General features: G+C 44.8%; 2 protein-coding genes across 4 annotated transcripts in view; both read left to right on the top strand.

Annotated features, from left to right (window-relative positions):
- The window catches only part of COPA (coat protein complex I subunit alpha), a 50,620-nt gene extending 47,484 nt beyond the window's left edge, over positions 1-3,136 (top strand). For both annotated transcript variants that reach the window (XM_027095319.1, XM_027095318.1), the window contains exons 28-33: positions 81-217; positions 479-665; positions 764-874; positions 1,193-1,354; positions 2,016-2,210; positions 2,474-3,136. In XM_027095319.1, the coding sequence (XP_026951120.1) occupies positions 81-217; positions 479-665; positions 764-874; positions 1,193-1,354; positions 2,016-2,210; positions 2,474-2,533 (852 nt within the window). In that variant the 3' untranslated portion in view covers positions 2,534-3,136. The remainder of the gene's footprint in view (positions 1-80; positions 218-478; positions 666-763; positions 875-1,192; positions 1,355-2,015; positions 2,211-2,473) is intronic.
- A 3,115-nt stretch (positions 3,137-6,251) lies between these two features.
- Positions 6,252-11,807, top strand: PEX19 (peroxisomal biogenesis factor 19). 2 transcript variants are annotated; one of them, XM_027095126.1, is made up of 8 exons: positions 6,252-6,368; positions 7,764-7,873; positions 8,306-8,471; positions 8,909-8,994; positions 9,208-9,369; positions 10,095-10,271; positions 10,438-10,482; positions 10,651-11,807. In XM_027095126.1, the coding sequence occupies exons 1-8, from the start codon at positions 6,299-6,301 to the stop codon at positions 10,732-10,734; spliced, it is 900 nt and encodes a 299-aa protein (XP_026950927.1). In that variant the 5' UTR covers positions 6,252-6,298; the 3' UTR covers positions 10,735-11,807. The 2 variants fall into 2 exon arrangements, with proteins under 2 accessions (XP_026950927.1, XP_026950928.1); XM_027095127.1 differs by lacking the exon at positions 6,252-6,368 and adding an exon at positions 6,402-7,097.
- Positions 11,808-12,946: the final 1,139 nt, after the last annotated feature.

Genomic DNA, 12,946 nt, shown 5'->3' with positions numbered 1-12,946 from the left:
AGTTAAGTACCTTGCCCACTGTCAACTAGTTTTTAAGTAGCAGAGCCCAAATCTTATGTTTCTTTCCTCTTGTATTCCAGCTCCTTCATGACCAAGTAGGGGTAACCCAGTTTGGCCCCTACAAGCAACTGTTCCTGCAGACCTATGCCCGAGGCCGTACCACCTATCAGGCTCTGCCCTGCCTGCCCTCCATGTATGGCTACCCTAATCGCAATTGGTAAGGTCCCTTGCTGCTGGCTTCTCTCTGTTCCAACTTAGGGTAGATATTTCAGATGGTAACCTCAGAGACAGAATTGTCCCAGAGCTGAGGTTTCCTAGTAGGAAAAGATCTTTGGCTTGGCACTCTGTCAGGTTTGGTTTACACCTGCTGCATCCATTTCCCTAGTTTCTTTCTCAGTAGGGTGTTGTGATCATGTTGCCGGAAGAAGAGGTTAAGTCCTAGTGGGCCCCTGATCATCCTGTCTTCTTTCCCTTTCAGGAAGGATGCAGGGCTGAAGAATGGTGTACCAGCTGTGGGTCTGAAGCTTAATGACCTCATCCAACGGTTGCAACTGTGCTACCAGCTCACCACAGTGGGCAAGTTTGAGGAGGCTGTGGAAAAATTCCGTTCCATTTTACTCAGTGTGCCACTTCTTGTTGTGGACAATAAACAGGAGACTGCAGAGGTAAGAGCAGTCATAGTGTCATAGTCATACTTGTCATAGTGCTGGGCACCCCCACCTTCTTGCCTCTGTACCATGACCTTCTTTTGCCCCCTCTCCAGGCTCAGCAGCTCATCACCATTTGCCGTGAGTACATTGTGGGTTTGTCCATGGAGATAGAAAGGAAGAAGCTGCCCAAAGAGTCTCTAGAACAGCAGAAGCGCATCTGTGAGGTAAGACCTCTGGGCCTCTAAGCAGTACAGAGGCGTCTTCCCTTTTACCCACTATTAGGTCTGAATTCTTTAGGTCTCAATATGGGGAGTAAGAGAAATTTGGGCCCATTTCTGTGAGGAAAGGATATATTTCTCCACCTGTCTTCCTCATCTCATCAGTCCTCCATAACTAGGAGGCAGAAGATTTCTCTGCTTTATAGCCAGTCCTGTTTTTATTTGGTTGTTTTGCTGTGTTTCTAATGCATATGTGACCCCTTATAAATGACCTATCCCAGCTTTAGCATCAGCATGGCATGTGTTCCTCCTTCTGTCCACCAGATGGCAGCCTATTTCACCCACTCAAACCTGCAGCCAGTGCACATGATCCTGGTGCTGCGTACAGCCCTCAACCTCTTTTTCAAGCTCAAGAACTTTAAGACTGCTGCCACCTTTGCTCGGCGCCTGTTGGAACTCGGGCCCAAGCCAGAGGTGGCTCAACAGGTATATGGGAACTCCTTTAGTGAGCGTAGGGGAACTAGATCTGCTCTTACGTGGAGGGAGTCGAAGACCAAGGTCCTTGTCTCTGAAACAAAGTGCTGTATAACAGCATTCAACAAAAAGAGCCAACAAAATACCATCCTCTACTTACTGGCATGGGGACCTCCTTTTGTTCCTGGAAACTGAACTAATACCTTACTCAGACATGGCACCACTGTGAGAGTGTGACCTGCAATATGGAACAGGTCCTCTGTACCTGAAAATCAACCCAGTCCTGTCCTTAAGTTCTAGATTTCCCCTCACCACCACCACTAGCCTCCATATACATGTCCCATGACTTGTGTTTTCCAAAAGTTTTCTATTTGTGCAGTGAAAGCCAGTTTTAACCCTTTCAGGGCTAACCCTGAGAATTCTCAGACTTAGTGGAGGAGTATGGGTCTAGATCCATGGAGCCACTTTGGGATAGAGAAGGAGAAAGCCTGATACAACAGGAATGGCAACTGTTACCCCTTCACATATGACCTATACAGAGGACGTGTTCTGTATTCATTCAGTACAATTGCATCTACATCAAAGAAACTACTAAACTATGGTGATGAGATCATTTGAGTTGTGGTGTGCAGCTTTCAGTCCTTGTAAATAAAATATTCCTTCACTCTTTTAGACCCGCAAAATCCTGTCTGCCTGTGAGAAGAACCCCACAGATGCCTACCAGCTCAATTATGACATGCACAACCCTTTTGACATCTGTGCTGCATCTTATCGGCCCATCTACCGTGGAAAGCCAGTGGAGAAGTGTCCACTCAGTGGGGCCTGCTATTCGCCTGAGTTCAAGGGTCAGATCTGCAGGGTCACTACAGTAAGTACTGTCCTTGAGAAATACATCTAGAATTCTGTCTTGAGGGAAGGACCAACTAGCATGTTGGTCCTTTTTGTCTCCTGTATTTCCCCCTCACACCTTGAGGCAGTGACACTGGAGGAGGGTAGAACTTCCCACTGCTCCTTCCAGTCAGTAACAATAACAAACCACTCTACTGTGCTCATTGAGGTGTGGAGGGAGTAGGCTTTCTAGGCTTCTCACCTTCACAAATCCCTAACTTTCTTCTATTTCTTCTTCCATAGGTGACAGAGATTGGCAAAGATGTGATTGGTTTAAGGATCAGCCCTCTGCAGTTTCGCTAAGGCCTGCTTCATGTGTGTAGGGTTAAGCACCGTGTTTTCCCGCAGACAGTTAGTCTTTATATCCTTCTAACTCCTTCTTCCTCAACTACCCTTCATATTATTGATGTTTAGCTCTCTCTACCCTAAAACCTAATGTCCTTTTCTCTTCTTCTATGGCTAATCAAAATGTCTAAACCTGACCTTTTTTTTTTTTGCCTCTGAGGACCTCTCATCTCAAGGTAACTACAGTTGTGGTCACGATTGGCCTTGCCTTCCCAGCTTAGATCTTTCAAAGAACATTTGTGATGAACATTTGTGAAATAAATTCCTGCTATATTTATTCCTTCCCTCCCCACCACCTTTGTGTACTTTTTGTTAGAAAGGAATGAGATGTAATAAATAAGATAGCATCTTTTACTCAGTCATAACAAGCTGTCAGCCATCCCCGTTTTCCTTGGGCATTTAAACTCCGAGGCAGATATCCTCTGTGTGGCCAGAAACTTAAAATCTGAGAAGAAACTATTTGATTTTCCAGAAATGGACATCACTTTTTGTTGACTTGTTCTTTACAAAGATTGTTCTTGTATTTTGTTTCTCACACTAAATAAATAAATTTCTACAAGAGTTTTGTGGCTTGCCATTTGTTTCCTGGATACTGTCATATTCCTACTTACTCCATGTAGCTGCCCCATCAAAGCAGATACCTTTCCTTCAATAATTATTTTTAATTACAAAGGTAATAAATACCTATATGTTTTTTAAAGTACATATTTTTCATAGGATGTAGTGAATTGCTGTGAGAATGGTAGAAAGCAAGTAGTTCCCCTATTCCATTATTGACTGCAACCTTCCATCTATTGCTAATTATAGAGTGTATACATTGAGCACCTGCCATGTACTTGGTACTGTTCTAGATGTTTTATGTGATATATATGTGATTAATTAGTAATACATTGTATATAGTACAGCAATTACAATGGCAATACAGAATTTTGCTTGTCATGTACTAAGATTAATTCCATAGAGTGATGTACTGTGCCTTTGATTAAAATATATACTTTTTTTCATTTTAAATTCATGTTTTCAATAAACAATACATTCATATAGTTCAGAAATCAGTAAATGTAAAAAGCTATTCTGTAACATCTTCCTCCCACCTTTTTCGTCAGCCACCTAGTTCCTATCGCCTTCCCCAAAACAGGTAACTGCCATTGTTAACTTCCTTATATCCTGCCAGAGATTTTTTGATGTATAAACAAGCAGTTATGAATATGTTCTTCCCTATCCCCCTGTTATACCTAAATGGAAGCATACTAATGATTTTAAGTTGCCTTGTTATTCATGGATATGTGAGTTATTTCCATTCTTTGGATATTATATACAGTGCTGCAATGAGCAACTTGAACATACATTGGACGGATGTGGAAAGTGAATCTGAGGATAAACTATAAGTGTAATTCCTGCTGTCAAAGAGGGCAGGGCTTTGTATCTTTTTAGCTTTAAAAGATACTTTCTTAAACAGAATCCCCAAATTAAGCCTGCCCTCTCAAAAATTTGCACGCTATTTTCATAACACTTTCTCAAGTTATAAACATTCTTTCTGTAACCATAGGCAAGTTGATGAAAAATTTGGCAAAATGGCAAAAATTTTCTGTAAATTTAAAATAAATTATAAAATTAATTTTGCATACCAACATAAACATTCTGAACTGAGGGATATGAAAAAAGTGGACAGTCCTCATGAAGCTTATGTAATTGGGGAAACAAAATGGATACATGTGAAATAATTAAATACCAGGAAAGAATTTGAAGTTGGTTAATAAACAGTGGACAGCCATTAAGTCCTTACTTGAGAGAGTGATATAAAGAAAATGTTGTAAAATACTGTTTTGCAACAGTGTTCACTATACGTGAAAGGTGGGAGGTGAGTAAATACTGAGATGAGGTGTTAGGCTTATCAATAGTAAAGCAAGTTTAAGAAATAGTGCAAAGGAAGAATCGTGCTTATTTTCAACTCCATCTTAATTCTTTTATTTACCATCTGATGTTTTCCTTATTAACATACTGATATTACCATATTAATGTAAAGCCAATATAAATACCTGTAATGTGTGCTTGATATAGTCATATTAGAGATTACACATGTAAGCAGTTTGGAGTTGAATGAGAAAGTTAACCTGGAATAGATGTTACAGATGTTTGGGAGAAAGAGATTAATCAGGGAAGGACCTTAGAGTCCCAAATGTAATGTTACATATTTGTAATATGAGTCCTAGAGTGGTGAAGGGTTTTGAACAAAGCAATTTAAGAGTTGGGACTGGAATTTAGGTCTTCTGACTCCAGAGTGTTTTCTCCCAAATCACAGTACTTGTGCCTGGAAGAACACAGTAGGTTTTGCACAGGTATTTTAAAAGTCTGTGCCCTGTATGTCAAGGAAAGAGTAAGTACCTAAACTGGTGCTTGACACAAGTACTCAAGTGTGTGTTTTGGAAGCTAAGGATGAAAGTCATGACATAACTTTTTTCATTTAGTGTGATTTCTCCCTTTTAAACTTTATGGTACTTTATCCTTACTTCTTATAAGACACTTAACCTTGTGCCATACTTACTGTGTGTATGTCTAATCCTACCTCCAGCCTAATCCCCAGTCAACTACCTTACAGCAAGGGCTGGTCCTGATTTCTCTCTCTGCCCTCCACTGTGCCCAGCATAGGATATTAAACAACAGCAGATGCCTTCCAAGGGCTGAGATAGGTTTGTCAGGCAGTTGATGCATTCTCACAGATCTGAATAGCACAATTCCAGAGGAGGGAAGGGATGTCTGGAGTTGTCTATCTGAGTGTCCTCCAACTACACTCGACTGAGTTCTGCGAAGAGAAAAGGAGATAGGTCAGGGAAGGCAGGTCTATTACCACTACATTCCAATTGCCTCCTTGCTTAGTCCAAGGTCCAAGAGTCGCTTTTTCTGCCTGATTTAATTAACCAACATTGAGTTCTAAGTTATTGGCACTGTGACAGTTTTAGTGAGGTGCAGGGAAATCAGAGATATCCACTAGATTCTGCAGAGAAACATGCCTCATCAGGGCCTGGGAAAGCAAAGAGCAGCCAATGAGTGCCCAAGTTTTAGTCCCTAGCCTAGGAGCTGGGGATGCAGCAGTGAACACGACAGATGAAAATCCTTGCTATCATGGTGCTTAAATTCCAAGGGGCTTGAGAGGAGATAACGATAAATAAATAAAATATATAGTATGTCAGATAGTGGTAAGTGTTGAGAAAAATAAAGAGGAAAAGTGGATAGGAAGTGTATATGTGTGTGTGGGAGGGGTTGCAATTGTACTTAGTGAGGCCAAATAAGGCATTTCAGAGAAGATGACGTTTGAGTAAAATACTGAGGGAAGTGAGAGGAAACTAGCATGTTGGGTATGCCGTTAACTATCGTTATTGATTACACATGCACAGCTTCTGGTTGTTCGTAGGCAGTTTGTCCCAAGTTGGCCTACCCACAGTTCAGGAAGAATAATAAGCCAGGTAATGCGGGCAGTTGAAAGAAAGGAGGCCAAGCCAGTAAGAAACCTGGCAGAAGGTAACAGTAAATTCCCCTCTGTTGGTTCTACGTCCCTAGAGAAAGAGTGGAAGAAAAAAAAAAAAAGAATCGAAGCTTCCTGTCCCTTTAAAAATGGCGGCCCGGCACGGGCCAACAATGCCATTGGCTGCACGAGGCAGAGGGGGAGGGCGCGGGGGGTGGGGCGCAGAGTCCTGCCTCCTACGGCGCGGCGGAGGTGGCAAGATGGCCGCGGCCGAGGAGGATGGTGGTGTTGGGGCTGAAGCCGACCGGGAATTGGAAGAGCTTCTGGAAAGTAAGAACCCGTAATGGGAAAGGCCCGAAGGGGGCGGGTGTAAGGATCCCTTCAGGGGGTTAGGTGAACCTGAGGTATTTGGGGCGGAGCAGGAGAGGTTCTCCAAAGGTTGGTCGGCGGCGGAGAGTCTGCGACCCCCGAGATAATCTCTGGGTCACCCTCTCCTTCGCGGCGGGAGCTGAGGAGCTCGCTTTGGGTCCCTGAGCGGCCCAGACCGTTGATTTCCTTGCTGGAGGGGAAACTAACCCAGAGGACGATGTTTCACGATTCCACTCCAAACTCCCCTTACTTTTTAGATTAGTAAGTTCTTAAAGTCTGACTTTCTCCCCGCCGGCAGCAGCCTTCGGTCCTCGGTGGGCCGCGAACCGGACATCCACGGATCGCTTCCATTAACTCTTAGCGAGCCCGAAGTGCGTCCTTCTGTGCACTGTCCTGTTCTCCTTAACACAGAAGACACGCCTTTCCTTCTCCCAGTCCTTTCACCTTTCTCTCACCAGGCCCCTTTCCAGTTCTTTCATCATGTCAGAGCTCAAACACACTCCTTCCCATTATTTTGAAAAACAGGGTGAGACGGCCTCTGGGGAAGACAATTCACCCTCTTAAAAGAGGGTGGCTGTACTTTTCCTCCTTAGCCCTGTTTCTTGCCCAGAGTGGGGCCGCTGCCCTCCCCTTACACTTAGAGTCTGGCAAGCAGAATGGTGGTGAGGACAGAGGCTTTTCAGGGAAGAGGTGAATATTTTTTTGTTTCTTGCTCAGTCACAGACAGAGTGGGCAGGCGGAAAGATGAACAGAAATTGTGAGAAGTGCTAACTGACTGTGTGAGTCTGCAGAGAGGAGGCCAGAGGGAGCTCTAAGAGCTTTGGGGAGGGAGAGTGAAACTGGAAGATAAGGGAGTTCAGTGCCCTCCCATGGAGTGTAATATGGAGTCCCTCAGTTCATACTAGTACCAGGACCCATGGGGAGCTAGGTGAAACATCTTGTGGCTTCAGCTTTCTTGCCAAAGATTATTCCCTTTAGGGCTCCAGAATGAATTCAGGGGGTTAAGGACATCTGTGTTCTCTGCTCCCCTTGGATATCTGTATGGGATTTCTAGGAAGGCACTGTATAGATGGAGATGTCTCTGCAGAAGTTTTAACTCTCTCCTCCCAGCTCTGAGAGAGATGCTTGTTCCACCTTAAGAGATTTCTTCCCCTTTGATGACAATAAATTAGGTAATGGGGTGGGAAGTGGGAGGCTTATTGAGGGGTGGGTCAGGAAAGGGAGACTCAAAAAAAGGAGAAAATTTAGGAAAGTTGACAGTTTGAAAGACTGTCCTCTTAATGCTTTGCCCAGAAACTCCCCAGCCTTGCATCCTCATCCATCCCCGAATACACGCCGTGTTTCTTGTTTCTGAAGGTGCTCTTGATGATTTTGATAAGGCCAAACCCTCTCCAGCACCCCCTCCTACCGCCACAGCCCCTGATGCTTCGGGGTCCCAGAAGAGATCGCCGGGAGACACTGCCAAAGTATACGTTCCACCCACTTAAGGGATGGGGGGGCGGGCAGTGGGCATGCAGCTCTGAGCAGAGGTTGGGCAGGCCCCTGTAGGCCAGAGGGGAGGTGGGGGAGGTGCCTTGGCCTCACATTGCTGAGTGCTCTTGCAGGCCTCAGTCCTTGTGAAACAGGGACTTCAGATTGAGTAGAGGGATCTCAAGGAAGTTCTTTAAGAAAAGAGCAGATTTAAATGGTTGGATTGGGAGTGACACTCCATACCGTTCCCTCAGTGGCCAGATACCTTTTTGCTGCTCTTAGTAAGAGAGGTAGTCAGAATGTCCAGTGGAGGTGGGTAGGAGGGAAGCACTGCATTTCCCAGAGCCACTGCCTGTGACTTTTGTCAGAGGCCATGTGCAGTGGAGTGCCAAGTAAGAGATGCACTTAGGCCACGTTCTCCCCTGCAGGATGCCCTCTTCGCCTCCCAAGAGAAGTTTTTCCAGGAACTGTTTGACAGCGAGCTGGCTTCCCAAGCCACTGCAGAGTTCGAGAAAGCAATGAAGGAGTTGGCTGAGGAAGAGCCCCACCTGGTAGAGCAGTTCCAAAAGCTCTCAGAGGCTGCTGGGAGAGTAGGTGAGGAGGGGACCCCAGACAACTGAAAATGTCTGAGCAAACCTCCTAGGTCATTGTTGCTTGAGGACACCAAACTTTGTAAAGTTGACAGCAATTATGATACCACTGCCATGGGATGGGGGAGGAGATGGGAGGAGGCATGAGACCCTGTTTAATGAAAAGCATGAGATAAGTTGGAAAGTAACAGAAAAGATTATTAAAAAGTGACCATTTTAAAGGTCACAGTGTTAATGTGGGTGTCATTGTGGAGAACAAACTGACACACAGTTCATGTAGTTTTATGAAAATAACTATGAAGATAACCATAGAGTATTCAAAGATGTGGAGTGCTAGTGATTCCCTAATAAATGCTCCATATCCAAGCTGGTAACCAGGTCAGTCTAGGCAAGCAAACAGTTAAAATCCTAAATGACCTTGGCTCTTTTCATCTCTCCTAGGCAGTGATGCGACTTCCCAACAAGAATTCACTTCTTGCCTAAAGGAGACATTAAGTGGACTAGCCAAGAATGCCACTGACCTTCAGGTGAGGGGGAAGAGATAGGGAACCACAGGGGGCCCACTACTAGACACTTCACCAGCAGAGTCTCAAAAGGCAGACTCTTGGGTATCATCTCAAGTCTGTCCCTGCCTGACTACTTTGCTACAGGCAAGTTTAAATAGTTCTTTCCCACCTGAAAGGTTGGTGAGCATCCCAAGAAGGTAGTATACTTGCTCACCTCCCTTCTGTCCTTTCTAGAACTCTGGCATGTCAGAAGAGGAGCTGACCAAGGCCATGGAAGGGCTGGGCATGGACGAAGGAGATGGGGAAGGGACCATCCTCCCCATCATGCAGAGTATCATGCAGAACCTCCTGTCCAAGGATGTGCTGTACCCGTCACTGAAGGAGATCACAGAAAAGGTTTGTGAACTTCTATTTATGCTTTTCCTCTTTGTTCCCCATTGTATCAGCTCCTGTGAGCTGCTTTGTCTATTTAGAGCCTGCAGAGATAGAGTAACTCAAGTGTACAGGTTCATCTATTTTTTTCTCCTTTATTTATTTGGAGGGGGAGAGTTAGGGAGGAGTTGCATCTCCAAGAGAATAAAGCTACCATACTGAGGATGTTTAAGGTAGAAGGGGAAATCCTTCAGCTCTAGTTTTCTGTAAATTGGTCTAAGTCTCTGTTGTTGTCTGATAAACCTTTCTTGCATTTCCAACTTCATTAATTTCTCCAATAAGGTTTCACTGAGGATTTACTGGCTTTATGCTGTTAACAATTTTTAAGAGTAGTTTAAATGATGGTCTCTGCCATCACAGAGCTTATAGTGTCACTGAAGAGATTTTTAAAGGTTGTTAAACAAAAAAGAAGGGATATGTGACAGAGATCATATGTGGCCCTTAAAGCCTCAAATATTTACTATCTGGCTCTTCACAGAAATGTTTACTGTCCTCTGGTGACCGTAAATGCTAGCACAGCCAGGTGATCTGATTGAAGTGAGTGCTACTTCTCATGCTGATCTCGCTGATTTAGCTTTTCCTTCTCCTATGTTCCTGTCCCCTTCATGTTTTACTCTTCCTCATATTTTATTGCCCTTACTTATTCATTGTTCACTTACTTCCTCCCCACCCATTCTCTCTTTGCTTAGTATCCAGAATGGTTGCAGACTCACCGAGAATCTCTACCTCCAGAGCAGTTTGAAAAATATCAGGAACAACACAGTGTCATGGGCAAAATATGTGAGCAGTTTGAGGCAGAAACCCCCACAGATAGTGAGGCCACTCAAAAGGCTCGTTTTGAGGTGGTGCTGGATCTCATGCAGCAGGTAAGGCCTCCTCTTGCCGTCTGCCCGCTGCTGCTATCTGCTTGCGTGTTCAGTGGAGGAGGTGTCCTGGAAGGAGGCCTCCCTGCCCAGCCAAGGTGGAGGAGGGAGCACAGGAGAGGCCACATAGCATGGTCTTATCTCTTGTTCCTCTTTCCTTATTTTCCAGCTACAGGATTTGGGCCATCCTCCAAAAGAGCTTGCTGGGGAGATGGTGAGTATACCTTCTCATATACTTTAATCTTAGCCCCGGTTTCCAGTATTTTGTAACCTTTAATGATTTCACCTAAGGTGATAATTGTGGCTGCTGGGGATGGACCTTCAAAAGCTCTAACTTTCTGAAATAGGAGGAGTTATCTGAGTCCCTTCATCTCTTCTCCAGCCTCCTGGCCTCAACTTTGACCTGGATGCCCTCAATCTCTCGGGCCCACCAGGTGCCAATGGCGAACAGTGTCTGATCATGTGAAACACAACATGCTTTCTTCCCTGATTCCCAGCCGTGGGGGAACGTCTGGAGTCAGCAGAACCACTGGGAGCTGAGGCAGGAGTGTCGTCCACAGGAGTGGTCTGCCCACTGCCATCTGTCATCCCACCCAAGATTGTGCCATACCAGCGGAGGCTTTTTCTCTGTCTTTCTAGGAATAAGGCCTGTTCTGCAGATCATTTCTGTGAACCCTTTCCATTGTGGTTTCTGCTGCTAGCAAAGGCCCAGCTACCTACCAGGTGAAGGAAGGTGTCCCTTTTGGGGCATGCACCTTCTTTCCTCTCCCAAAATAATGTTATACAGGGCCACATTGAGTTACTTTTGTACCCAGGGTCTTCGTGCCTTGTGTCTACTCCCTGTCTTGGACCTGGGGAGCAGGGACAGAGTCCTAGGACTCTATATTTCTATAGTTCTCTTGGGCAGCACCTGTGGGAATGAATGGGGAGAAACTTAGCCTAGGCTGGGGGTTTAGGTCTGTCACCACACCCTCTTGCCTTCAGACTGTCCTGAATTCTCTGAAGGGAAAGTAAGTGGGGGGGCTTTTGCATAAAAATGCTACTCTTTCACAGTAGGTTGAAAGAGGAGCCCTGGGATTCTCCTCTCTCCAGGTACAGAGTCCTCAATTGCCTGTTCCAGCCTGAGAACTCAAGTAGCTGCCCTGTTCTTTCTATAATGCTATGTGATCTGGGTGAACTCAGCCCTTGACCTTCCTTTACCCCCTGCCTCTCCTCTCATCTCTCTATTTTAAATACCTCTTTATTCCAACCCTTCTCTGAGCCCAAACTGTGACAAAGAAGGGCCCATCCTGTTTCCCCTCATCTAGTCCATCCACCACCCTCACTGGCCCCCGCATCTCCCTGGCAAATGTATATGATTATAGTGTCAGGTCTAGGAAATGAATTACTGTTCTTCCCCAGACACATTTTGGCTTATTTGAGACATCTGATTCCTTTGAATCCTGTTCATTGATTCAGGGAGGTAGCTTGGGAAAGGGGGGGTGGGATGCAGCCTGGGTCCTTTTTCCTGACTAATAAATATTCTGAGTGAGGGATTGAGCCTGTTTTTCATCCAAGTCTTTTCCTAATCTTCCTCAGCTTCTCTAAGCTGCCGTGTGAGGAATGTTAGCATAACATTGCATTACTGGGTTCTACCACCACTTCCCTTCCCCAGCTCAGTCTGCACCTCAGTTGGCAAAGGAGACTGAATGGCCATCTTTCCTCATTTTCTCTGAATATTTCAATTTGGGAAGCCCTTCGATTGGTATTGTATTTTAACATTTCACAGTATTATTATTAATGTTAGTAATATATTGTTAACATGTTTACTAAATTATTTTTCTTCGAGCTGACCTTGCTTTTCTCTGTGGGAACCAGTGAATCTGTAGACCTTGGCTGCCACATATTGGTGGATACTCTGATCAGACCAGCTGGCTGTCCTGGTTCAGCACTGAGAAAATAACTTCCAGAGCAAATTTGTACTTACCATTTGTGGCACTTTGAGCTCCTGACATGTCACTTTCCCTTGGATTAAGACTTTTCACCCCTTAATATCCCACACATTCTGTGGTATTGGCGAGGAAGGAAATGTTCTTAAGGCCTGAGGTTGTTTGGGAAGGTCCAGCTACTGTACCTTAAAGTACAGAAGAGCCCGGGTCTGAATCTGAGACTCCTCTCCTCTGCAAGAGATGGGAAAGTGCAGGCAGAGTTGTGATGATGGTCACAGGACGTGAATGGCCAAAATTCTCTCCTTATAACTAGCAAAAACTGGATGAGGAAAGAGAAAAAGGAGGGAAGAACGAAAGGGCCTTGCACCTTGAGCTATGTGCCAGTTTCCCTTTACACATTCTCACTTCTGCTGGCCTGGCCAGGGCTTACGCCAGGAACCTAAACAGATGCCACCTTAGTTTTGTTCCCAGGCCATTCATTTTCATTTTGATTTTGATTGAACATGAACAAATTGACCTCAGGTTACTCTCTGTTCCAAAAATACTATTTGAATTATTCTAGGACTTGTGGAAAGATGGAGCGGTCCTTCTCAAACTGTGGTAAAGGACCAGGTTTTTTGTTTTATAAGTATCCTGTCCTTTGTCCACCAATATGTGTTCCATATGTGCAGTTCACACTGTGGGCTACCCACCACACAAGTTTGACAACACCAAACTGACAGACCTCTTCCACAGGATAAGGCCACTGAT

Source organism: Aethalodelphis obliquidens, unplaced genomic scaffold, assembly GCF_003676395.1.
Source record: "Aethalodelphis obliquidens isolate GAN/ISIS:26980383/991018 unplaced genomic scaffold, ASM367639v1 scaffold90, whole genome shotgun sequence".
In the NCBI taxonomy this organism is placed as follows: Eukaryota; Metazoa; Chordata; class Mammalia; order Artiodactyla; family Delphinidae; genus Aethalodelphis; species Aethalodelphis obliquidens.
Note: the sequence above shows the minus strand (reverse complement) of the source record. Positions and strands in the feature narration are given on the sequence as shown.

Coding starts and splice junctions, on each gene's coding strand:
- PEX19 (XM_027095126.1), top strand. CDS start 6,299: ATGGCCGCGGCCGAGGAGGATGGTGGTGTTGGGGCTGAAGCCGACCGG. Junction 7,874..8,305: donor CGCCGGGAGACACTGCCAAA/GTATACGTTCCA, acceptor TCTCCCCTGCAG/GATGCCCTCTTCGCCTCCCA. Junction 9,370..10,094: donor TGAAGGAGATCACAGAAAAG/GTTTGTGAACTT, acceptor CTCTTTGCTTAG/TATCCAGAATGGTTGCAGAC.